At 43.0% G+C, this 27514-nt stretch overlaps 1 protein-coding gene across 1 annotated transcript in view; it reads left to right on the forward strand.

Moving 5' to 3' along the window:
- Positions 1 to 5379: 5379 nt before the first annotated feature.
- Positions 5380 to 27514, forward strand: part of LOC149442016 (uromodulin-like) — a 53768-nt gene continuing 31633 nt past the window's right edge. Inside the window, exons 1-4 of the mRNA XM_089656636.1 lie at positions 5380 to 5521; positions 7644 to 7670; positions 14848 to 15033; positions 15130 to 15222. Coding sequence (XP_089512762.1) covers positions 5473 to 5521; positions 7644 to 7670; positions 14848 to 15033; positions 15130 to 15222 — 355 coding nt within the window. The 5' untranslated portion in view covers positions 5380 to 5472. The remainder of the gene's footprint in view (positions 5522 to 7643; positions 7671 to 14847; positions 15034 to 15129; positions 15223 to 27514) is intronic.

A 27514-nucleotide genomic window follows, 5' to 3' on the forward strand; every position in this document is an offset into this window, starting at 1 on the left:
ATGAGGAATTCTGTCGGTTTGGTTTGTTCGCCGGTTTAAACACGAATGTTCCAGTTGCGGTGGCTCCCATTCCTTGTTGCGCTGTTTCAAGCAGGGTAGAGGCCGTGCCGGTGAGCATGCGGGTAAGAAGGACAACGCCAGTGAGGCTGGAAAGGATGCGGCCTTTTCTAAATAGCTGCCCTGATCGGGAGGCTACCTCGCTGCTGGAGGCGGGGTTTTCTGAGGGTTTTCGCTTCCCTTGTAATTTGGCTTCGATTTTGCCGTTGGGAATTTGCGGTCTGCCTTGCAGCATCCAGAGGTGGTTTCGGCTAAGTTGCGTAAGGAAGTGGGGTTGGGACGCATTGGCGGCCCGTTTTCTTGCACTCTGTTTCCGGATCTAGTTATTTCTCCCTTGGGTTGTGCCCATAAAAGAGCCCAATGCGTTTCGGTTGACTCATCATCTTTCTTTCCCCAAAGGAGGGGTCGGTGAACGATGCGATCGATCTGGAGTCGTGTACTGTGTCTTATACGTCTTTTGATGCAGCAGTTTTTTGGATTCGCCGTTACGGGCTCTCATGGCCAAATCGGACATCGAATTGGTGTTTCGGCTGCTGCCAGTGCATCCTGACAGCTTTCGTTTACTGGGCTGTCATTGGCAGGGCTCATTTTATGTTGATTGGTGTCTTCCCATGGGGTGTTCCATCTCCTGCGCGTTGTTCGAGACGTTCAGTTCTTTTGTAGAGTGGGTGGTGTGAGATGTCTCGGGGGTTAATTCCGTTATCCATTATTTGGATGATTTTCTCTGTGTGGGTCCGCCAGCTTTCAACGTGTCAGGGCTCCGGGTATGACCAGAGGTGTGTGGACTGACACAGGGAAACGCAGGCTTCACATATAGTATAAACAATATAATTTATTTAAGACTAAACAATACATAAATGCAGTGCAAGACTAAACATAAACACAGTGCAAACAAACCAAATCAAAACCCCCAACAGATAACAAAAGAACAATACTAAGCGTAGTCGGGCAGGCCGGGTAGGTAGCAAACGGGCAGGCAAGGTACAAAGGAGCAGGCAGAGCATAGTCAGATGGGCCGGGTCAGGAACAATCAGGCAGACAAGGTACCAAAGGAGCAGACTGGAGAGTGGTCAGGAATAGCAGAGGTCAGGACAGGCAGAGTTCAATCAGAGTCAGGGATCAAGCAGGATCAGACAGGAAGCCAACAGGATGCAGGTACAGGGGCTCTTGGGAAAACATACACCAAGGCCCTGATTGCAAGTCTGGCCATTCCTTATATGCACCTCCTGCAATCAGCCTCAGGTGTTTTGGCTGACTGCAGGAGTGAGCCTCTGGTTGCTGAGAGCACCCGCTGGCCAGTCCTGGTACTGCAACCCACAAGGCAGGTGAGTCCCACCACTATTGGCGAGTCCATTCCTGAAACAAAGTGTGTCCTGTTCTGTTGGCCACTTTGCAACACATTGATGAGTGTTTTGGGATTCCGCTGGCTTTGGAGAAGATGGAGGGCCCGGCTTCGGTGATTACTTTCATGGGCATTGTTTGGATTCTGGTGCTATGGAGTGCCGTCTGCCTGAGGACAAGCTGTTGGCCCTCCAGATTGAAATCTGTGGGGTCTTGGGCAAGCGTAAGATTCAGCTGCGGGCCTTGCAGTCGTTGTTGGGCAAGCTTAACTTTGCTTGTTGCATCCTGCCGATGGGTCAGGTGTTTTGCCGGTTGTTGGCTGCAATGTCAGGGGTACCTCCCCTTTGCATTTTATTCGCTTGACTTGGAAGCATCGAGCAGACTTGAGGATCTGGCACAGTTTTTTAGATTCCTTTAATGGGCGGTCTCTGTGGATGTCTGGCCCGGTGAGCAAATTTGATTTGGAATTGTTCACGGACGCCACAGGTTTCGCGGGATATGGGTTTTTTTCCGGGGTCGGTGGAGTGTGGCTCTGGTTTCTGGGTTCAACAGGCTCTTAAGGGCTATCGTAGGGCTCATCAGCGCGGGGACTCGCGTTGGCCGGTGTCTTTCACGTTATTGGGGACTCTGTTTGAGCAATTGAGGTCGTTGTGTTCGTCAGGCTATGAGGTGGGTTTATTTCAGGCGGCCTTTGAGGTGGCCTTTTTTGGGGCGTTGCGGATAGGCGAACTTGTTAGTCCATCTAAATTGGTTCTTGGGGGGTTGTTTGTGGATGATGTTGTGTGCACTGGAGAGTGGGTTGAGGTGCTCATCTGCCGCTCCAAGACGGAATAGTGGCGCGCGGGTTCGGTTCTTTGCTCTTCCAGTTTCTCCTGTGTGCCCGGTGCGTGCGGTTCAGGGTTTTATATCCCGCCATCCAGCGGGGACAGTGTCCTTTTTGTGCATGCTGATGGGTCTCCCTTGTCTCGCTTTCAGTTTGTGTCGGTTTTTCAGAAGTGTCTGGCGGCGGCTGGATTGGATGCATCATTGTATGCCTCGCATTCCTTTCGTATCGGGGCAGCCACGGAGGCTGCCCGGTGGGGTTTGGCTGATGACGTGGTGAAACGTATTGGTCGGTGGGAGTCGCATAGATTTTGCCTTTACATTTGTCCGCATTTGTTGGGGGACTAGGTGGGGTGTCCAGTGTTTGTTTTTTCCTTTGGCTGGGTTGGAGTTGTTATCTTTCACTCTGGTGTGTTGTTCTGGTTGTATTTGTTGTCCTTTTTCTTTTTAGGTGGTGTGGTGTGCCTTATGTGGATCCTTGGTCACTCCTATGAGTTTTGGGGTGCCAGGCGGGCTGACGTGAGGCCTAATGGCAGGCAGCTGGGGTTGTCTAGGCAGTCGGCCTGTGTCCGCTGGATTGGAGTGCCTGGCTTGTTGTGGGGTCGTGTGCTCCCTGAGGTGCAGTGTTTTGCTCATCTGGACCGGCCGCCTGATGTGCTTTTGTTTGCGGGTGGCAACGATTTGGGGGTTCGGTCTATGCAGGAGCTGGTTTGGGATGTCAAGTTGGATTTTCTGCGATTACGGAGGGAATTTCCAGATATGGTGGTTGTGTGGTCTGACATGGTCGCCTGCACTTCTTGCCACTTGGCTAGATCGGTGGAGCGGCTTAACAAGGCCCATATAAAAGTTAATAAGGAGGTGGGGTGGTTCTTTATCTGCAATGGGGGGCTGGTTGTACGGCATTTGGAGTTGGAGGTGGATACTTGGTGGTACCTTCGTAGTGATGGGGTGCATCTGAACACAGTGGGGACGGATTTGTGGTCCCTGGGTCTGCAGGATGGTGTACAGCGGGCCGTTCGGGTGTGGCGGGGCACGCATGGGTAAGGGTTTACCTAGCGTGCTGTGGGAGTTGTTTGTTATTTGGAGGCGGCACTTATTTTGAAGTAAAAGATAATGGTTTGGGACCCATCGGCGGTAAGGTGAGCCCGGGGGTATTCCAGTTAACCGAGGTTTAACTGGAAGGTGGTGGTTCTACACTGCGGATGGTATGTTTTGTCTCCGAGCCGGTGCGTTGCGGCAGGAGGCCTAGTTATAGTATTGGTTCCGTAGGTGGATATTGGTTCATTTTTGGTGCCTTCAAAGACCAACAACTTGTCTTATATATTTCTGTTTTAAGGAATGCTTTGTGTATTGCAGTTGAAGTGTTAATAAAAGGCGGTGTTGGCCATTTTACTCCAATTGGTGTTTTCTTTAATGATTGGTTATAGTGGGGGTATGTAAGAGAATGAGATGGTGATGTAAGGGATCTTGACTAGCCTATCTCTTGTGCACTAGTCAAGCTTTGCGGCTGTTTAATAAACGGTGTAGTCTAACTCCAGGTCTCTGATAAGCTGTGTTAGCTAGCAATGTGTTAGCACTGTGTTGGAGAGTGAAAGGAATGTTAGGAAGGTTTAAAGGATAAGTTCACCTTTTAGACAAAAATAATAAATGCACTTTTTTTGCAGGTGCATTTATTATTTTTGTCCAAAGGAGCCTGGAAAGCATTGCACCAGAATTAGAGCGGAGACTGCGAGCCAGGCTTCTCATTCGACATCAGTGCCTGCCCTCACAAATGCACTTCTGGGAAAATTGTCAAACATTCCCATAGACACACTCCTAAGCCTTGTGGACAGCCTTCCCAGAAGAGTTGAAGCTGTTATAGCTGCAAAGGGTGGTCCAACTCAATATTGAACCCTACGGACTAAGACTGGGATGCCATTAAAGTTCATGTGCATGTAAAGGTAGGCATCACAATACTTTTGGCAATATAGTTTATGTGTTGCAACATACCAGTCCTCAGATGAGGTGGCTGTATTAGTTTCTTTTTTTTCAGACTTGTTTCACCTGGCAATCCTGCAGATAACATGTTTTCTGTCCATTTGTGGTTATAATAGTTTCTCCACAGTATCTCTGGTGGTGGTTGTCACACAGGATGGACTTCAAACATTAACCTTTGTTCATTTCCAGTACATAGGGGATTGATGAGACTAGCAGTTTACACAAGAAATATAAAGATGTTTGTGCTGTCCTTTCAGCCCACAGAAAGTTGCACACTACAAGATCAACAAGTATCTGCTGTACTTGCTGAATATAATGAAGCCAGCATCACTGGTAAGCTGCAATATAGTATTTTTTGGGGGTTTAGATGTGACTTAGGTTATTGCAGTCAGTTCAATACGAAAAAGCGATTCTAAAGGTTAATTTTTTTTGGGGGGGGGAATAACAAACATGTTATACTTCACTGCTGTGTGCAGTGGTTTTGCACAGAGCAGCCCAGATCCTCCTTTTCTCAGGTTCCCTGCAGGCTTTCCTGCCCCTCCCTCCTGTCGGCTGCCCCCACAGCAAGCAGCTTGCTATCGAGGCACCCGCTGCTCCGTGTGTCCATTCCCAAACAGAGCCGTGGCTTGGCCCTCTCTCTCCTCATTGGCTGACTGGCCGTTAATCACTGTGGCTCCTACTTGCTGTTTCAGCCAATGAGGAGGCAGAGACCCGGGACAGCCAAGGCTGTTGTGCACATCGCTGGATCTCGATGGGGCTCAGGAAAGTGTTGAGGGGTCTGGGGGCACTGTTGCATACAGAAGGTTTTTTTTACCTTCATGCATTCTTCATGCAAAACCTTGTAAAATACAGAACATTTCCAAAGAAGCACAATGTTGTAAAACGTGTGGGTTATGCTAGCAGTATGACCTGGAGGTAAGGTAGTTCTCTTTGACGTGTGAACAGTGACACTACGTCTGAACAGTAACATTCCTATGTTAAAAATTGTATGCCTTGTACATTCCAGCTGATGACTATTGTGAAATTTACACCTGACTGACATGAAGTGGGTACCAAACAAGTTAAAAATGTAAGTCAGTCCTGGCCAATTAGAACAGCCCTGGGGTTTTTGCATCATACTAGTGTTTGCAATCGCTGATAATTTGGCCTACTTTGTCATTTGCTCCCACCCCCTCATCTATAAAGCCAGCTGTAAGTGAAGATTTCTGCATTTTTGGGTTTTGGTCTGATAAGGTATTCATCTCATATTCAGGAGCACACCCGATACTTGCACAAATGAAGATATACTTTATCATTGCGTTGGCTGTTCTTATCGAGTATGCAGGTAAGTTGCTGCAAATTGCAATTAATAAGTCAATGCTAAACAATTCCTACACTAGTACTGTATTTTTGAATATTATAGCTTGACTTTCTGTATCTGTACAGATAATTTAATTTCAGTATATTCTTCACGCATACAGAATCATTTTAATATTTAATATAAACTTGTGTATTTCCAGCTTTGCTGAAACTGTGCAGAATGTATTGAATTTCACCCTATTAAAGCACCACTACAGCTATAGAATCTAGAACTAATTGGCACTCTTTTGTTCCCATGATGCAATTCAGTAGTTACAGCAGCGGGTCTCTTCATTAAGTAAATTGGGTGCAAGAGGTGGAAGCAATGGGCACACTAGGCCTGTGCTATAGGTGGCAAAGTAAAGAGGGGCATTTCCCTGTATAATTACCAAGCAGAAGTTTTCCATTATCAGAAAAATGCAGTCCTCTACCTAAAGGTAATTTTACATGGATTTATACTATTACACATTGTCACAATATTCTAAGACAGGGATCAGTCATTTGCTAAAAAATATTCTGTATAAAAGAGGTGATATTAGCAGAGGGATGTTGCTTTGGACACGTAAGGTTGTGTGTCTACAGACTGTAATGTAATGGTTATGTAGTGATGCAAATGACCAGCGATACTCTCACTCATTATTTGTATTGCCAACATTTCCTCAGTTACTTTATGTTTGAATTCCAGCCGATGGGATGTTTTACTAAAAGAGCACCTGGCAAAGTAAATGTTCCCTTATCATAGCGAATAAATGGAAACTGCATTCACCCCAAATATCCTACTCTGTGTAAGGAAAACCTGGTATTTTCCTTCCTTTACACATGATTGGGTATTCAGTTTGCTTTATTCACTAAGCTACATGAAGATCACTTCTCTAAGTAGACATTCTCTATAAATGGCCACAAAATAACTATTTTTGGAATAAGATGGGGGGGGGGGGGGTTAGTCCTCCAGTGGGCAAGCACTAATTTGGATCTTTCAGGTTTATTAAGGTTGTCTTCTTCTGTTAATTTTTACCTTTTAGAATAAGGCCAGCACTTATTTTTGAGCTCTATTTCTAACTCACGAGGAAATGCTCAAAGTGGAAGTTCAGTCACAATCTAACTATACTTAAATCTACTCCCACCCCTATTGTAAGCCTATTCTATACTATTCTATTGTATTCTATTCTATGGAAAGATGTGCATTTATTTATTTATTACAGGTACTTATACAGCACTGTCAATTTACACAGCATTTTACATATGTATTGTACATTCACATTGGTCCCTGCCCTCAAGGAGCTTACAATCTAAGGTCCTTAACTCACATTCATACACATACTAGGGGCAATTTTAGACAGGAGTCTATTAACCTACCAGCATGTCTTTGGCATGTGGGAGGAAACTGGAAAACCCAGAGGAAACCCACGCAGGCACTAGGAGAACATGCAAATTCCAGGCAGGTACTTACCTATTCTGAGGGCACTTCGGTCCAGTCACATGATCGGTCATAGCACCGACTTCAGTGTAGAGGAGGGGCAGCTGACAACAAATGCCTCATAGTAAGCCTATGGGTGACGTTAACGCCCAGGCTCTGCAGCTGTTTTGTGACCTTCTTCACTAAGGTCGACACTGAGATCATGTGAGGGGCCCAGAGTAACTTCAGCATAAGTAGTATACAGATCTTTCCTTTACAGGGTACATAGAATAGGCTTAGAATGAGAGTGGGAGTAGATTTAAGTATAGCTAGTGTGTGACTGAGCTTCCACTTTAAGCTGACCATACACTGATTTCAGCTGGTTCCTGATGAAGCATCAAAATTCAATCAGTGAATGCCCCTTCAGCCTCCTCCTGCCTGACATCCATTGATTGAAAATTAAAGGAGCTGGGCAGAAAATTGACAGCGGAACAGCAACTGCATCCACCCATAGGCAGCTGCTGCCCAGATATTTTGACAGCTGGTGGAACTGGCTGTCAAAGTACTATAACGACAGCAGCACAAATACAGCCACAAATATACAAAGTGTGTGTGTGTCAGTGTATATATGTACTTATATATGTATAGTTTATTGTATACATCACTTTACAATACAGCCTTTGACTCTTCCTCCTTTTTTTCCCTTTTCTAGGTGCTCAGTGTATAGATCTTGCAGACCGTAAGTGCACTACATGTTTTACAAAGACAGGAAAACTGCATGATAAGCCTTAACATTAAATGAATCAATATTACATACAGTATTACACAGATTTATAGATGATGAAATCTGACTGCTGTTCATAGCCAGACTGTGAAGAATCAGCATCATCACTTATTCATCAACTCAGTCACTTAAGGGTTAAACTACAAATACTCAACACAAACACAATAATATTTCTGCTGAAAAAGCACACCTCCTCCACTCTGCAGATCACTAGACTGCTACACCTTCTCTCCAGATGTCTCAAATATACATATGAAAAAAACAGCATTTTCACATCAGCATTCATTGTTCATCACAATTCTAATTTCAGTTCCAATGATTAGCAATCCCGAAGGTCTAAGGCCTGGCTCACACCTATACTTTTTTTGTTGCTTTTTGCAGGAACACACTACAGTCCATTTAACATGGTTTCCTATGGGACACGGTCACATCTATGCATTTTTCAGTTACTGCGTTTTTGAAAAGGGTCAGGTTCAATAGACTTCAATGGAGACACTGCAGAAAAATATGTAGTGCATGTTTCATGCATTTTTTATTTATTTTGTGTTCTTTAATCTGCCCAACAACAAATTGGCAAAAAAAGCACAAAAAATGCATAAAAACTCACCAAAATGCGTGTGCAAAAATGCAAAACACACCCCAAAAAGTACTGCGGAAACAGATCAAAAGCAAACTGCATAGGTGTGAACCAAGCCTTACACAACCAAATCAAGCAGTGTCATAACCCAGAAAAGGAACAACCATAAATCAATGCTAAAGCCTAAGTCAGTGGTCACACCTCTGCGATTAAAAATCACGTGATTTGTGTGTAATTTCAGCGTGATTTCAGGTGTGATTTCTGAAGACTATCGCAACAAAACTGCAGAAAAAGTAATGTACGAACTACTTTAGAAATCGAGCTGCAGCAAATCGCACATGTTAAGACATTCACATTCACATTCATAAGATGCAATTTCAAGTGTGATTTCATTTCGCAAATCACACCGGTGTGACACTTAAGCTAACCCTACACTAATTATGCTGTTACACAGTTAATATTTATGTTAATGTACATGAGAATTCATATAGTTTATTCTTTGTACCATTTCCTATGGACATTTCTATAGTTAGTAATGCTGCCACCAGTGGCCTTATTTGGTAATGCACTTGTTTTCATATTACCTCCCTGAGATCTATGACACAATTCCTTTGCATATGAAGCTCCTCCCTTCTTTATGAGTACAGCACTTCCTGTCTCATGGATGCAGCTAACAGTCCACATGTAACAGGGACACATGTATTCTGCATAGTACGCTACAGAAAGTATCATCTTTTGACCGCATAATACTGGAAACCATTCATTCTGCTGTATCCTGTTGTCACACATACAGAATAAAGCAACTTCTGGATGAACACAGTATTGGTGAGTTCAGCATCTGATAAGGATTGCCCGCAGTGATTATATCTGCTTATACAGGCTAGGCAGAGAGGTCTCACAAGGGATAAATTGCTATCACAACAATCTGAGTCAGAATACTGATCAAAATTTGGCATGTTCATCAGAATGGCCAAGTATTGATCACTGTGTGGCTGTCTCTACTCAACAAAATTCCAAGGAACATGTTGGAAAATAGTTTTATTGATCAGCAGCTACAGCCAATCAGCTGCAGATCTGTGTATTCTGACAGTGGTGGGTGCTGCTGTCACAACACAATGGTGTCTTTTTATGAAACAGATCAGCGGCGATCCTGAGGATTGCTGATCATCTCAGCACACAGATGGCCAGTATATGAAGGAGCGATCTGAGCCCTTCACTGGCGATCTGTGTTCTCCCTCCAGATTCTCCAGCTCAGAGCTGGAGAATCGAGGGAATCACAAACGAAGCAGCGGTAATTTACCGCTGCTTAGTAAACGGTGTTTGACTGATCTCTTACTGTAATCTCATGAGATTATAGTAAAAGCAGCCGTTTTCCAGCGTTGAAAGCGTTTGTAGATTGATTCTCCCTTCTTTCGGAGAACTGATCTACACCACTTCATAAAAAAGGCATTCAGAGGAGAACTGTCTTCTCTGAGAATGCCGGAAAACTGAGCAGCGGTCATTTACCACTGCATGATAAAAGGACACCAATGTCCCAGCAGGGAGAATTGTTCCATCCATCCATTTGTGTACATGGAGGAATATGTTTTGTTTTTTTTCATTCAGTCCATTAGCTGACTGAAAAAAATAAATAAAAAAATGTAAGGCCAGCTTTTAAAACATTTGACACAACGTCTCCTTTGCATTACAAATATTATTTATTTATTTATTTATCGAGTTTATATAGCGCCAAAGGGTTTGCTCAGCGCTGTACAATAGGGGGGGACAATACATGAAACAGAACAGTAACATCAAACAGTACACAAGGGGTTAGAGGGCCCTACTCTTTCGAGCTTACAATCTAGGAGGGAGGGGGTAGAGGCACAGGAGGAAACGGCTGTGGGGGATGGAGTGGTAGGAGGAGGGAAGGGCAGCGGCTGTTAGGTGAGGGTAGGGTAGGCTTCCCTGAAGAGGTGGGTTTTCAGGGAGCGCCTGAAGGTGAGGAGGGACGGTGACAGTCTGATGGATTGGGGTAGTGAGTTCCAGAGGATGGGGGAGGACCTGGAGAAGTCTTGCAGTCGTGCGTGGGAGGAGGAGACCAGGGAGCAAGATAGAAGAAGGTCCTGTGAAGAGCGAAGGGTACGGGTAGGGTGGTACCTGGGGATCAGATCGGTGAGGTAGTTAGGGGCAGTGTTGTGAATGGCCTTATAGGTCAGGGTGAGCAATTTGAATTTAATGCGTTGGGCAATGGGGAGCCAGTGGAGGGAGAGGCAGAGGGGGGTGGCAGAGGTGGAGCGGCTGGTGAGGTGGATGAGTCTGGCCGCTGAGTTCAGGATGGTCTGAAGCGGGGAGAGCCTGCACTGGGGTAGGCCGGTGAGGAGGGAGTTGCAGTAGTCAGGAGGGAGTTGCAGTAGTCGTGTATGTATATGTACTCATAAATCTATTTTGCTTCTTTTCACCAAAGGGATACAGTGTATAATTTCTTTAACATATTCACCAATCCTGCATGTCACAAGTGCACTGTCTATAAGAGTACATTCAGACAGTTGAAGAGCAGTGGTCAGGGTCAGCCGCCAGGAAGAATCAGTAGATTTTCCAGTGGTTGTAAACACTGCCTGCACACACTGGATGCGAACAGCTGTCAGATTTTGACTCTGTATAAATCAATGGCTGGTGCCTCTGCTGTTCACATGTTACCACTCATCTGAGGGGGCGGGAAGGGGTTAAAGCACAAATAGTATTAGGATCAGTGGCCAGGGGCTTAAAATGATGCTGTCAGAAAAGACGGGTAAAGAATTAGATGCCTGTAATAAAATTGACTCTGCCTTTCTGACAGCCCAATTTTTAAACAAAGAATTAAAACTTCTGTCAGTTCATTTTAGGGGATAGGTTATGTATTAAGTTGAGGGTGAGGGTCAGGTTAAGTGTGAATCCAAGTGTTAGGGATATGTGAAAGGGGATATCAGTGAAATGAAAGTGTATGTACATCCAAAAAAAAAAAATTGTCTATGTAGACCTGGGCTGATCCTTTGGTGGTCTTTGGGTCCTGAGTGCCGGCTTGTTTACTGTGGGAAGACAGCTGTAACTCCTTGCGCCTTCACAGCCAGCTCCCCACTGTGTGCGGCCTCCCAGCCTGTGGGACTAGACACAGAGGGGCCGCACATTTGCGTGCAATTAGAAAAGGACATATGTGCCGAGAGCGTGTGCCCTGTACACTCCCAGCACACATGTCCGGTACTCACGGAAAGGTCCCAATCTCCTCTTTCGATCGGGATTTTTCCCGATCATGTGACCGCCGTGACGGCGCGTCATGGTGGTCACATGACCCTAAACCCCAACCAAGGTCCATCCTCAGCTTTCTGATCTCCACTTTCTGGTCTGCACAAAGTTTTGGGTGCCTAAAAGTGATGGAATATACTGTATATATACAGGTGAAACTCGAAAAATTAGAATATTGTGCAAAAGTTCATTTATTTTAGTAATGCAACTTAAAAGATGAAACTAATATATGAGATAGACTCATTACATGCAAAGCAAGATAGTTCAAGCCGTGATTTGTCATAATTGTGATGATTATGGCTTACAGCTCATGAAAACCCCAAATCCACAATCTCAGAAAATTAGAATATTACATGCAATCAATAAAACAAGGATTGTACATAGAACAATATCGGACCTCTGAAAAGTATAAGCATGCATATGTACTCAGTACTTGGTTTGGGCCCTTTTTGCAGCAATTACTGCCTCAATGCAGTGTGGCATGGAAGCTATCAGCCTGTGGCACTGCTGAGGTGTTATGGAAGACCAGGATGCTTCAATAGCGGTCTTCAGCTCTTCTGCATTGTTCGGTCTCATGTCTCTCATCTTTCTCTTCGCAATGCCCCATAGATTCTCTATGGGGTTCAGGTCAGGCGAGTGTAAGCCGTGTACCGGGGTGGGCTCCCCAGGATACAGTGAAGTCACAAACGAGGAAAGCAATCCCACACCAGCTTTTGCCACAACAGAATTTTACTTAGATGTGGCAAATAAACACAACCACAAATGCTGGGAACATACAATAAATTTACATACACCCAGCCCAAAGGCTGAGACCCTTGTGTTGCACAGCACGGCGCCTTCTGATGGATGAAGGTAGAAAGTTTAGTAATTTACCTACTGGTGGGCACAACTAAGCTGCCACACCTTACCTGTTATTACCCTAAAAGAGCAGGAACAGTGTATGGGTGTATGGTATGGGCTAGCCTGCAGTGCAGCACAACAGCTTACAATCTTACACAAATCTACAGTATTCCCTCTCCCATAACTGGTTCTGTAGCACGTGTCTGAGTATTTCTTCTGAGCAAAATGCCAGTCTGGCTTGAGTTTGTAGGATTTTATTGGTTCTCCAATGTGAAATGTCACTTTAAGTTGTGGAATCCTTCTAATGATCAGTAATAACACTTGTGGCCTGACACAAACAGAGACCCTAACTAACTAACTATAGGCCTGTCTCAGTCTTATAGGCGCCAACACTGAAATGAGGTGCGTACACAATCTTACCGACCCGGGTCTGCTTTTCATCCGCTGGTGACTCTGAACAAAACAATGTCTCTCCACTGAGCATGCAATATTATCAGCAATGTATGTTGCTTTGCTCCTCTGTCCTCATCAGCTTCCTGGCAGCAAATCTTCCCCTCTTTGAACAGGATTAGCGTCTTGAACACAATCAGCTTCATTCAATGGGATTTCTGATTACGGAGGGCAGTCTCCACAGCTGGATGGCAATGGATTATCCCATCACTCAGCCTTCTTCTCTCTCTCTCCAGTATGGCTTCTCCTTTTCTCTTCCTGTTCACTTCTCCTTTAGAAAACCCCACCCCTTATTGAATATAGAAATAACTATGCAGTCTGAAGCTGTGTTAGAAACAGTAACATCTTGTGGCTAAACTGCAGAATGTCAGTCAGAACGCTTTTAATTTACTTTAATCAGTGTTTAAACAATGAAAGCTGTTTCCCCATCTCACACGAGTTTGCTGGCCAATCAAGCACAGTAATCCCACGTTCATTGAACCAGGTTTTGGTGCTTTTGGCAGTGTGGGCAGGTGCCAAGTCCTGTTGGAAAATGAAGTCAGCATCCCCATAAAGCTCGTCTGCGGAAGGAAGCATGAAGTGCTCCTAAATCTCCTGGTAGACGGCTGCGTTGACCCTGGACTTAATGAAGCACAGTGGACCAACACCAGCAGATGACATGGCTCCCCAAATCAACACAGACTGTGGAAACTTCACACTGGACTTCGACCATCTTGCAGTGTGTGCCTCTCCATTCTTCCTCCATACTCTGGGTCCTTGGTTTCCAAATGAGATGCAAAAATTGCTCTCATCAGAAAAGAGAACTTTGGACCACTGAGCAACAGGCCAGGTCTGTTTTTCTTTAGGTAAGAAAGGTAAGACGCTTCTGATGTTGTTTGTTGTTCAGGAGCGGGTTGACAAGAGAAATACGACAATTGAAGCCCATGTCCAGGATCCGTCTGTGTGTGGTGGCTCTTGATGCACTGACTCCAGCCTCAGTCCACTCCTTGTGAAAGTCCCCAACACTTTTGAATGGCCTTTTCCTGACAATCCTCTCCAGGCTGCGGTCATCTCTGCTGCTTGTGCACCTTTTTCTTCCACACTTTTCCCTTCCACATAACTTTCTATTAATGTGTTTTGATACAGCACTTTGGGAACATCCAACTTCTTTTGCAATTACCTTTTGAGGCATTCCCTCCTTATGGAGGGTGTCAATGGTGGTTTTCTGCACAACTGTCAGGTCAGCAGTCTTTCCCATGATTGTGATTGCTACTGAACCAGACTGAGAGATCATTTAAAAGCTCAGGAACCCTTTGCAGGTGTTATGGCTTAATTAGCTGATTAGAGTGGGACACTTTGAGCCTAGAATATTGCACCTTTTCACAATATTCTAATTTTCTGAGATTGTGGATTTGGGGTTTTCATGAGCTGTAAGCCATAATCATCACAATTATGACAAATCACGGCTTGAACTATCTTGCTTTGCATGTAACGAGTCTATCTCATATATTAGTTTCACCTTTTAAGTTGCATTACTGAAATAAATGACCTTTTGCATGATACTCTAATTTTTCGAGTATCACCTGTATATACTGTGTATATATATATATATATATATATATATATATAGAGCGTGGTTACTTTTTTGACACCCAGACCAAGTTTGGCATCATTGGTGTGCGTCAGTTGATTGGACAATAACGCTCGGACTCATTTTTCTTATTGACAGCGGGTCTGACAGCCAGGAACACACACAATTGCACATTCCTAGTTGTCAGTTGGGAGCGTTCTCATGGTAAAGGGACATTTTACATTAGGACTTGTAAAGTCATTGCAATCACCAAAGGAATTAATACGATTGTTGAACAAAAGATTTTTCTACTGTTTGCAAAAGTTTATGGGCAGTTTTAGTAATACTGTTGCCGGTTGTAGTGATATTGCAGATGTTTTTGTGCCATGTGATTTGATCTGAAAATTGTCTAATTACAAAAGCTCCTGGTTTCTAACATCTTTTTGTTTTCTTTTCAGCCAAATACGAGAATATGACTCTTTGTGACTCTGACCCATGTTACGGGAGCTGTTTTCCTGATAATGGATGTTCATGTAATGATGGCTTTATGTCCTGTATTCCATATAAAAATACAACATGCCCTGATCACACCTCCTGCTGTCCAGAGGGCCTATACTACAACAAAGACCTATCCTGTTGCACATGTAAGTATTTTCATATCAGTCTAAAGTGTACTTTCTGAGTCTGATCATTGTAGGATGTCATTTTAAGCAGATATTTTCCTGCTGTGTCTTCTGCAGCTACTCCTATCTGTGTGTTAGAATGTGCCACAGATGAAGAATGCTCGCCATCAGGAGAGTGTCAATGTAATACCACCACATACCATAATCTGAGTAAGACTTTGTTCATTTTCTTTCCTTTGCAATGTCATCCCAGTCATTTCCCCATACAGAGAATGCACAGTATGTGTTTGGTGGGCATATTAGGAGTTTGTTCTTGCAGTGTATACATTGGGAGTCACATTCCCTAAGACATTGACAATATTACATGCTTTGCTCTGTCATGTGTTTGTTATTTTATTATATATGGAAGACGTGTAGATTAGTCATTAGATGGAGCACTTAGTGGCTTTGTACTATTATGGGATTGTAGCCGGCATGTCTGAAATGAATGAAATCAACACAAACAGCATTGGAGGTTAATTGGCCGCGGCCTCTTTATTACTGCTATAAATATGTGACCCCTTACATCACGTTATCAATAACCATTTAACCACCTCCCACCCGCCATATAGTACAATGACGGGCGCAAGGCGGTTCTCTCTTTCTGGGAGGACGTCATATGCCGTTGTCCCATTCTAACCGCGCATGCGTGGCTCTGGGAGCGTGCAGTGCGGCGATCGGCGGTGCTCTATGTCCCTCGGACACAGCAGATCACCGATCCACGGAAAGAGCCAAAGATGTCAGCTCAGTCATGTGATCAGCTGTGTCCAATCACAGCTGACCACATGTAAATAGGGAAATGCCGGTTATCGGCATTTCTCTCCTCACGAGCTGTCACGCTGAAAGCTCGAGAGGAGAGCCGGTAATCGGCATTACTCAGAGGGGACATCTACACTGATCATCAGAGCACTGATGATCTGTGTAGCCCCAGCAGTGCCACCTGTCAGTGTCCATCAGTGCCAGCTGTCAGTGCTCATCCATGCCACCTGCCAGTGCCAATCAGTGCCACATCAATGCCACTTATCAGTGCCTACCAGTGCACATCAATGCCACATATAAGTGCCCATCTGAGCTGCCTTTCAGTGCCAGTCAGTGCCACCTATCAGTGCTGCCAATCAGTGCCGCCTATCAGTGCCAGTCAGTGCTGCCTATCAGTGTGCATCAGTACCGCCTATCTGTGCCCGTCAGTGCTGCCTATCAGTGCCGCCTATCAGTGCCAGTCAGTACCACCTAACAGTGCCAGTCAGTGCCGCCTATGAGTGCCAGTCAGTGCCACCTATCAGTGCCACCTATAAGTGCCGCATATCAGTGCCATATATGAGTACTGCCTTTCAGTGCTCATCAGTGATGCCTGTCAATGCCCATCAGTGCCACCTACCAGTGCATCCTCATCAGTGCCACCTATCAGTGTCCATCAGTGCAGCCTATCAATGCCCATCACTGCAGCCTCATTACCGAACATCAGTGAAGGAGAAAAAGCACTTATTTACAAAATTTTATAACAAAAACTAAGAAAACACTTTTTTTTTTCAAAATTTTCAGTGGTTTTTGGTTTGTTTAAGAAAAAATAAAAAACCCCAAGGTGATTAAATACCACCAAAATAAAGCTCTATCTGTCACAAAAAATGATAAAAATTTCATATGGGTACAGTGTTGCTTGACCGCACAATTGTCAAAGTGCGACAGCGCTGAAAGCTGAAAATTGGCCTGGCAGGAAGGGGGTATAAGGCTGGCCATACACTATACAATTTTCTGTCCAACTTCTGCCTAATTTCTTTTAGATTTACCTTCAATTATGTAGTGCAGGAGCCTGCCTAATTGGATAAAATTTAAAGTGTTTTTGTAGGTTTGATCTCATATCATATGGTTTTTGGTAAATCTAAAGCAAAATTCTCAAGAAAAGTGTACAATGTATGGCTAGCCTTAGTGCGCAGAAGGCTAGTGGTTAACCATTTCAATACCGTGCAATTTTACACCTTCCTGCCCAGGCCATTTTTCACGTTTCAGCGCTCTCACACTTTGAATGACAATTGCGCGGTCATACAACATTGTACCCAAACTAAAATTTTATCATTTTCTTCACACAACTAGAGCTTTCTTTTGGTGGTATTTAATCACCGCTGGGGTTTTTATTTTTTGCTAAATTAACAAAAAAAACCAAAAATCTTGAAAAAAAAACACGTTTTTCTTTGTTTCTGTTATAAAAGTTTACAAATAAATAATTGTTCTTCATAAATTTAGGCCGAGATGTATTCTGCTACATGTCTTTGGTGAAAATAACCCAAATTAGGATGTATTATTTAGTTTGTAGGAAAGTTATAGAGTTCACAAACTATGGTATAGATCTGAATATTGATGAATCCTGAAGTACTGACAGCCAATCTAATTTCTTGAGGTCCAAGAATGTCAGAACAGTACAGATATCCCCCAAATGACCCCTTTTTGCAGAGTAGACAGTCCGACGTACTTCATAAGAGGCATGGCGAGTTTTTTGAAGTTGTATTTTTTTTGTCATCATTTTTCAGAAAATTAAAAAATTAAAAAAATTATTTTCACTATTTTTTTTTTTACATACTGTCACCAGTGCAGTACAGTGTCATCATATAACTGGCATGGCGGTGAACAGGGACACTGACTGGTGACAGTATGAAAAAAATATATATATATATATATTTTTATTTTTTTTTATTTTTTTATTATTTTTAATTTTTTATTACATTTTGTTTATTTTTTTTAAGATTTTATTTTTCATATTTTACTATGACCAAAGTAGTACAATGTTACCATAGTAACATTGTACTACTTTGGGGAAGTGATCAGTATTTTTTTTTTTTTTTTACACAATTTGCTTATAGCAAAGAATTACTTTGCTATAAGCAAGCATTTACCTGAATGAAATCGATTCATTCAGCTTTTTTTTTTTTTTTTGTGCTTAGCTGTGATTTGGTCACAGCTAATCACATGACATGTGCATGTGATTAGCTGTGACCATTCACAGCTAGGCACTAGTATACAATGAATGGCATGAATGAAGCCATCCATTGTATACAACTGTCATGTGACCTGCTGTGATTGGTCACAGCAGGTCACATGGTACCGGCAACGGGGGCCGGTACTCAGATCTGTCATCGGCCGTGTCCGAGGTACGCGGCCGGTGACAGATCGCGCTGCTGCGCCGCTCTGCATTAGCGCAAACTGCGCATGTGCGGGAGCACACCAAATGGCATGCACCCGGAGTGCAGCAGCGCTTTTAAAGCCGCCAAACGGCCATTGGCCAGGCGGCTAATGGTTAAACTTACTATCAATAACATCAACCATTGACAACAACCCAGCCACTACGACTCGGGGTGAAAATATATCCAAATACAATGAAATCAACTGCCCCCCTTTGTAGAAAGGTGACCAAACCACGTAATAATATGGCCGTGACAAGGGGGGGGGAGCTGTCAGACAGGGGTCTAAGGACTGGCTCGGAGCCCCTCACGGAGCCCCTTTCTATAGGGAGTTAAGCCCCTTCTGGAAGGTTTCAAAAGGTCAGCTGACCCTACGTTAAAGGTCATGTGACCTTCCAGCAAGTTTCCCAGGGTCAGCTGACCTCTCCTATCTCTGGGCAGATCACACTTGTGCTACCTGACAGGGAATGTTACCGGGCAGATTTCCCACAGCTGGACCAGGTGTGATCTGACCTCTTGACCTCCCGGGTGCCTGAGGAGAAAGAAGGGGCAGGGGGGCCTTAAAACTGCCCCACCTCAGCTGTCACAATCCCATGAGTGCGGGGGGGGGCCTTAAAACCAGCTCCCCCTTACTTCCATTTGCTGTTTAACCACTTGCCCTCCTGAGGATTTACCCCCCTTAATGACCAGGCCTCTTTTTGCTACTCGGCGCTACACTAATTCAACTGGTAATTGCGCGGTCATGCAATGCTGCACCCAAACGAAATTTACATCCTTTTTTTCACACAAATTGAGCTTTCTTTCAGTGGTATTTGATCACCTGTGCGCTTTTTATTTTTCGTGCTATAAACAAAAAAAAAAAAAAATTTTGAAGAAAAACTATTTTTTTTACTTTCAGCTATAAAATATATATAGAAAAACTCAAAGTTAGTTATAAATTTGAGCCAAAATGTATTCTGCTACATGCTTTTGGTAAACAAAATCCCAATAAGTGTATATTGATTTGTGTGAAAGTTATAGCGTCTACAAACTATGGTATAGATACTGCAATTTACACCATTTTTTTTGCTATACAGCGCTGCACTAGTTTAACTGACAATTGCGCGGTCATGCAATACGATACATAAATTAAATGTGTGTCCTTTTTTCACACAAATAGAGCTTTCTTGTGGTGGTATTTGATCACCTGTGCGCTTTTTATTTTTTACTCTATAAACAAAAAAAGTTCGAGAAAAACATTTTTTTTTTAAACTATTTTCTCATTTCTGTCAAAAAAAATATCCAAAAAACTAAAATTTCATCATAAATTTAGGCCAAAATGTATTCTGCTACATGTTTAGTTAAAAAATCCCAATAAGTGTATATTGATTGCTTTGTGTGAAAGTTCTAGCATCTTCAAACTATGGTATAGATAATGGAATTTACACAGATTTTACTTTCTGACTGCCCATCACATTTCTTGAGGTGCTAAAATACCAGGATAGTACAAACACCCCCAAATGACACCCTAAGCTATCTGCTGAGAGGCATATTGAGTCCATGGAAGATTTTTTTTTTTCCACAAGTTTCTTGAAAATTCCAAAAACATTTTTGTGGCCATTGGATTTTGGGGTCCTGTACTTGGCTAGACTGACAAAACATCTCTCACATGTGGTATCCCCATACTCAGGAGAAGTAGCAGAATGTATTTTGGGGAGTAATTCCACATATACCAATGGCATGTGTGAGCAATAAATTATTTAACCACTTTCAGACCAGACACTTTAACTCCCTTCCTGACCAGGGCAATTTTCAGCTTTCAGCGCTATCACACTTTGAATGACAATTGCGCGCTCATGCAACACTGTACCCAAATGAATTTTTTACCATTTTTTTTAGACAGATAAAGCTTTATTTTGGTGGTATTTATTCACCACTGGGATTTTTATTTTTTTACTATGTAAATGAAAAAGTCCAAAAAAAATCCAAATTAGTTTATAACTAAAATTATGATTTTTAAACTTTTTTTTTTACATTTTTATTTTATTTTTTTATATTATTATTATTATTATTTTTTTACATACTGTCACCCTAGCAATACAGTGTCACCATGGTGACACTGTACTACTTGTGGGGAGTGATTAAGATGTTTTTTTCTTTTTTTTACACTGATTGCTTTTACACCCATATAGGATGTAAAAGCAATCATTTCTCTTTCTCTCTGTCTGCATTCTTGCAGTCATTGAGAAGTACTGAGTGAGCTGTGATCGGTCACAGCTTGTCACATGGTACAAGGCTGTTGTGAATAGCCTTGTACCATGTGACCTCTGTGATCATTCATAGATTTCACACGTAGTAAGCAATGATGTCACAAGTGACATCTTGCTTACTACTTTGCATGTGATCACTGATTGTCCGAAGATCGGTGTTTCGCTGTGTGCGGTGCTGCATGCTCCCAGGAACTGCGCACAAGCAGGGTGCAGGGAGGCCGTTTATAAACGGCCACCTGACCCTGCACTGCCACCGTCTGGCCGTTTATATACAACAGCCGGTCGGGAAGTGGTTAAGTGACAATTTTATGTACAAAAAAAAATGTCATTTTCCAAAAACGTGTGGTAAAATAATACATTCTTGTATTAATTCAACATGCCTCTCAGCAAATAGTTTGTGGTGTCTACTTTCCAAAAAGGGATCGTTTTGGGGAGTGGGGGTATTTTATGCCCAGCATTAGAAGTTTATGCCACACATCACTCACTTTTCAAACCTCCCGAAGACCAAGCATTTTCTGACACTTTTTGTTTGTTGGTTATGTGTTATAGAAGACACTGGTAGTGATAGCAGAATTCAGACTTTACTTGTGTGGCTTAAGTTGCAAACATACAGAGCACATTTCTCAGCAGACAGATTACAGACACATTACTTCCTGAAGAGAGAGAGGAACCAACATGTTTTCACATATACACAACTAGTAACCTTTAGTGTATAGTGCCATCTACTGGTCAAGTGATATTAACACACAATACTATATATAGTACATTATAGTACATGCTGTTGCATTCCCAACATTGTTCACATGAAAAATGTCAGTATTTTTTGCTAGGAAATTAATTTAAACCCCAAACATTATATACATTTTTAAAGCAGACACCCTAGTGAATAAAATGGTGGGTGCTGCAATTTTTTATGTCACATATTACTCGCGCAGCGATTTTTCAAATGCAATTTTTTACAAAAAATACACTTTTTTTTACTTTTAAAGCACAAAAACACAATATATTGGCCAATTATTTGGTAAAATATAAAAGATGATGGTATGCCGAGTAAACAGATACCAAACATGACATGCTTTAAAACTACGCATGCCCCGTGCAATGGTGACAAACTGCATACGTTTTTAATATCCATAGGCAACATTTTAAAAGCCTTTACAAGCTACCATTTCAGATTTTAGGAGATCTAGTGTTAGAATTACTGCCCTTGATCTGACTTTCACGGCGATACCTCGCATGCATGGCTCAACCACTGTTTACATACCAGCACAGGGTCAACGCTGAGGGGGAGCGAGGGTGATTTTGTTTTTTAATTATTATTATTATCATTATTATTATTATACAGGATTTATATAGCGCCAACAGTTTGCTCAGTGCTTTACAATAGAACGGGAGACAATACAGCAACAATACAGTTCAATACAAGAGGAAAGGAGGGCCCTGCTCCTTGGAGCTTGCAATCTAGGAGGGAGGGGCTAGTGGTACAAAAGGTAGTAACTGTAATCTCTTTTAATGCTATCACAGGGAATGCAAATATCCCCTATAACTTCAATGGGCATTGTCATATATTCTTTTTTGAGAAATCTGGGGTCCATCAGACTCTAGATATCTCCTCTGCCCTTACATTATCTAATCAATCCAAAATCGGTGTGATCAGATGCTTTCTCAATTTACAAATTGCGCTGTTTATATCCTGCGAAAATGAAGTGATGAAATGCTCGTATCTTCCAATTTCTTAGGCTATAGAGATGATTGGCACCATTCTGGTCTCCAATCAGCTCTATGGTCAGCTGGCAGAAACACAGGCTGCATTCTCAGGTTCTCCCAATGTCACGGGACTGCCCGAGAAGGTCGTGTAAGGTAGCGGGGGAGGGGGCATCATCTCCCACTGCTTGTAAAAGCAATCCTGCAGCTAATTAGCAACTAGGATTGCTTTTACATGAAAGCTAATTGCCGACTGAAAAAAATTATACCAAGATGATGCCTGCAGCTGTAGGTAGGTATGTATAACCATATGTACCAGTACGTCACTGGTCCTTGTTAGGAATATTTGCTATGTTCTTTTTTTTTTTGTATGCATCCTGTGGGCTGAATGAAAAAAAGAGAAGAAATCTCTGCCAGAAAAAGTGTGTGTTATACCCACCATTAGAATATACCTCCCTGCATCCACCCACTTCTAATGGTGGGCACACATTAGGTTGCACGGTGCCACATGTGCCAGTTCCAAGACTGTACAAATGTCTAAATAGTGGCACGCTTGAATAAAAATTGTCCACGTATAAGTGGTACCCCATGTGAAAAAGGGATGACACCAAGTCCCAAACTATCTTGCCACTGCTCCGTTTTGTCTTTCCTCATACTGCTTCCCATATAGTCTAGGCATCCGGGGGGCTCCACGTGACTATCTTTTCCCTCGTAAATCCGAAACATATAAGTATAGCCTGTTGCCCTCTCACAGGTCTTCTACATCTTGACCCCATATCTGGCACGTTTGCGGGGAAGAAATTGTTTGAATAAAAGGCGGCCAGAAAAATTAATGAGGGACATATCAATGCAGATTTTTTGCTGGGGAGTATAGACATCTGCAAATGTTTGGTTAAGGTGATTTATGAGGGGCTGCATTTTGTGGAGCCAGTCAAATTCAGGGTCACCTCGAGGACGACATAAAACTCATTATACTCTCATATCTATGCCTGTTTGGCATAGTCATGGTCTGGCAAGCTTTGAATTTGGGTTGGTGGCAATAAATTGTTGTGCATATAAAATGCTTTGATCCACAATCAATTCATACAGATTTTCCATGAAAAACATCTCCAAAAAATCAAGGGGAGTAGTAAAATGTGCTGTTTCCACCTGAATTCCGGGTTGGGCAGTGGATGGGGGAAATACGGGTGCTGCAGAATTTGTGGGCTGCCAATCGGATTTGCAAGCACATCTGGAAGGATACTAGGAGCTCTACGGGCCTGTGTGCAAATTCTTGGTGGTTGCAGGACAATACCTGTGCTCGCCACTTCACCGCTTGTACTGCACTTATGGGACTCACCACATCACCAAGTGATACTGCAGTGCTGGTATGTGAAAGACCAGGATGTACGAGGCCGCTGGTGTTCAACCAGTTCACCAAAAGGTAGCGTAGCACAAGTACTGGCACTCTGTTGCATATGAGAGTCATTTAAAGTTACCGGCAAGTGCTAACAGAAATCAGGCCTGATTCTGCCAACTGCAGTTTTGTGTGCAATGTATCAAGTGACAGTAACCTACTGAAACTGCACTTGCTGAGGGAGAAGGGGGGGGGGGGGTAAGTGTAGGGGCTAAATGCAGGTGCTGGCAGGTCCTGGGACTGATCCCGCTAACGCTGCATTTTTAGGGACACTATACTAATGTTAACGCTGGTATAGTTCTGATATGATCAAAGATATTGATCTGTTCAGACACTATATTAGCAATGGAGGTTTATTGTGTATGAGCGTGTTCCTGGCAATCAAGGGGTTAAATGTGATTACCGGTGTACTGATGGACAATCTGATGCTATCTGGGAGGGGCGTGAAAGCCACGGGAGTGCAAATCACATATATATATGTGATTTTGCGCACCCGTGCCGCCCTGTAGCAGTATTTCTGCTATAGGGCGGTCAGGAAACGGTTACAGAAGCGGTTTGTGTTATGGTGCTGCGTTACTTTAACTGACAATTGCGTGGTCATGCAACGCTGCACCAAAATGAAATTTACATCTTTTTTTCCCCATGAATTGGGCTTTCTTCCGGGGGTATTTGTTCGCCTGTGCATTTTTTTTGTTTTGAGCTATGAAAAAAAAGACCGATAATTTTGACAAATTAAACAATATTTTGGACTTTTTGCTATAAAACATATCCAGTAAAAAAAATTAAAAATTTAATTTTGTCATAAATTTAGGACAAAAAGTATTCTGCGACATGTCTTTGCTAAAAAAATCCGAATACGTGTATTGGTTTACGTGAATGTTATAGCGTTTACAAATGGCGGTATACATACTGGATTTTTTTTATATACTAATAATAGCGGATATCAGCAACTTATGGCGATAATCAGCGACTTATGGCGGGACTGCGGCAGACATCCTGAAACTGGGATGTGGTATGGCATGTGTATGCTATGAAAATATTATGGTGGCTGACATTGGTGACCACTTTCAAAATGCTAGTTTCTGAATCACTGACCTGGAACAAAAAAGCACCAAATTACAATTGGAGAAAAGTCTGAGATCCTGATACCGATACAGTATTGGTTCCTGTTTGGTGACTGAAGCCAAAGCTTCAGTGTGACAGCCAGAAACCAGCATTTTTAGGCAGGGGAGCTCAGCAATGGAACCCACATAACCCTTAACAATTGTGAATTAGGATATCAGACACACAGGGAGAGCATTGTTTTCAACGATGTGAGAAGGATCCGTAAAGAACAACACTTCAAATATTAAAGAGTCAGTAATGTAATGAGAAAATATGTCTGGGCATACATTACAAAATCAGCTTATATTGATAGGATCATTTACATCAGGCTGCTCACTTTTACATTGAAAAACGAATACCGTATTTGCTGGCGTATAAGACGACTTTTTGACCCTTGAAAATCTTCTCAAAAGTCGGGGGTCGTCTTATACGCCGGTACACATGTTTAGGGGGGCTGCGGCATTAAGTACAGGGGTTTTCAGGGGCTGATGTCTCTTACCTGGATCCAGTCCCACGACGATCCGGTCCAGGAAGCGCGGCGTCTCCTTCAGTTCGGCCACTGGATGTTCGTGCGGCTGCTCGGCTCCGCCTCCTCACCGGTGATTGGCCGCCAGAACTGTAGCTCAGGAAAGGCACACAGGCGGCCAATCACCGGCGAGGGGGCGGAGCCGAGCGGCCCCGCGAAAATTGAGTGCCGGAGCAGCAGGTAAGTGTTCTGTGTAGAGGTGCTGCTGCAACCACATATGCTGGCTGCAGCAGCACCATACGAGAACAGAGTCAGCAAGTCTCAGTGGGAGGAATAGTGCCCCATCATTGGTGTCACTGATACCAGTGATAGGGCACTATTCCTCCCGCTGACACCAACGATGGGGCACTATTCCTCCCCCCCACTGACACCAATGATGGGACACTATTCCCCCCCCCCACTGACACCAACGATGGGGCACTATTCCACCCCCCACTGACACCAATGATGGGGCACTATTCCACCCCCCACTGACACCAATGATGGGGCACTATTCCACCCCTCACTGACACCAATGATGGGACACCATTCCTCCCACTGACACCAATGATGGGGCACTATTCCTCCCACTGACACCAATGATGGGGCACTATTCCTGCCACTGACACCAATGATGGGGCACCATTCCTGCCACTGATACCAATGATGGGGCACCTATTCCCCCCACTGATACCAATGATGGGGCACTATTCCTCCCACTGATACCAATGATGGGGCACTATTCCTGCCACTGATACCAATGATGGGGCACTATTCCTCCCACTGACACCAATGATGGGGCACTGTTCCTCCCACTGACACCAATGATGGAGCACTATTCCTCCACTGATACTAATGATAGGGCACTATTCCTGCCACTAATGCCAATGATGGGGCACTATTCCTGCCACTAATACCAATGATGGGGCACTATTCCTCCCACTGACATCAATGATGGGGCACTATTCCTCCCACTGGTGTGCATTGGAAGAGGGGTAGTCTTATACGGCGAGTATAGCCCAAACACTACATTTTAGCAGGAAAAGTAGGGGGGTCGTCTTATACGCCCAGTCGTCTTATACGCCGGCAAATACGGTACATCCCCTTAAAGTTAATGACATTATGCCTAACTGAAAGGCATTTAGTTTGCTAAAGCAAAATGTAATTTAAATAATTGACAAAACCTTTTGAAATCCTTGTGGCATCTCAGTGATGCTGATCTCCTGCAACCTCTTTGCAGCAATTTTATTCTATATGCATGTACTTCAGTGATGACTGCATTTCACAAGGTGGCTCTCCTTATGGTGACAACAGTGGTCTGTGCCTGTATGTGTGTTGAAAGTCCTCTAGTAATTTCCATCAGAAGCCCATATGGCAGGGTAACAATGCAGCATCATGACTGATGTCACCCTATAATCAGCAGAATAGCAGTATAAGATGAAAAGCCGGAAACTCGTTCTCCCGATAAAAGTACTTTATTCATAAAGGGTACAGTGTGCAAGTTACAGCAACTTACGCATTTCGGTAAAACACCTTATTCATAGCCATCATCGGCAGTGCCTGAACCAGGACTTTTATGGCAGGAACACCAAATGTTATGTTAATGAAAGCGGCAGATATGAGAGTATTACAAATTACTTTTGAAATCACATGGCATTTTAGTAATTGGGTTTGTATCCAATTTAAAGCCAAACTCCATGTAGATGTAGAATACACAAATTAACCACTTCACCCCTTTCCTGCCCAGGCCAATTTTCAGGTTTCAGCGCTCTCACACTTTGAATGACAATTGCGCAGTCATGCAACACTGTACCCAAACTAACATTTTATCATTTTGTTCACACAACTAGAGCTTTCTTCTGGTGGTATTTAATCACCTCTGGGGTTTTTATTTTTTGCTAAATTAACAAAAAAAGACCGAAAATTTTGAAAAAAAACCAACAAATTTTTCCTCTGTTATAAAAGTTTGCAAATAAATAATTGTTCTTCATAAATTTAGGCCAAGATGTATTCTGCTAAATTTCATTGGTGAAAATAACCCAAATCAGTATTTATTATTTACTTTGTAGGAAAGTTATAGAGTTCGCAAACTATGAGATATATCTGAAAACTGATCAATCCTGAAGTACTGACAGCCAATCTAATTTCTTGAAGCCCAGAAATGTCAGAACAGTACAGATATACCCCAAATGACGCCTTTTTGCAAAGTATCCAACGTATTTCATAAGAGGCATGGCAAGTTTTTTGAAGTTGTAATTTTTCTGTCATAATGTTTCGGAAAATGAAGAAATTAAAAAAATAACGTTCACAATTTTGTTTTTACATACTGTCA

Source organism: Staurois parvus, unplaced genomic scaffold (assembly GCF_062004578.1).
Source record: "Staurois parvus isolate SC_StPar_1 unplaced genomic scaffold, SC_StPar_1.0 ptg000922l, whole genome shotgun sequence".
Classification (NCBI taxonomy): domain Eukaryota; kingdom Metazoa; phylum Chordata; class Amphibia; order Anura; family Ranidae; genus Staurois; species Staurois parvus.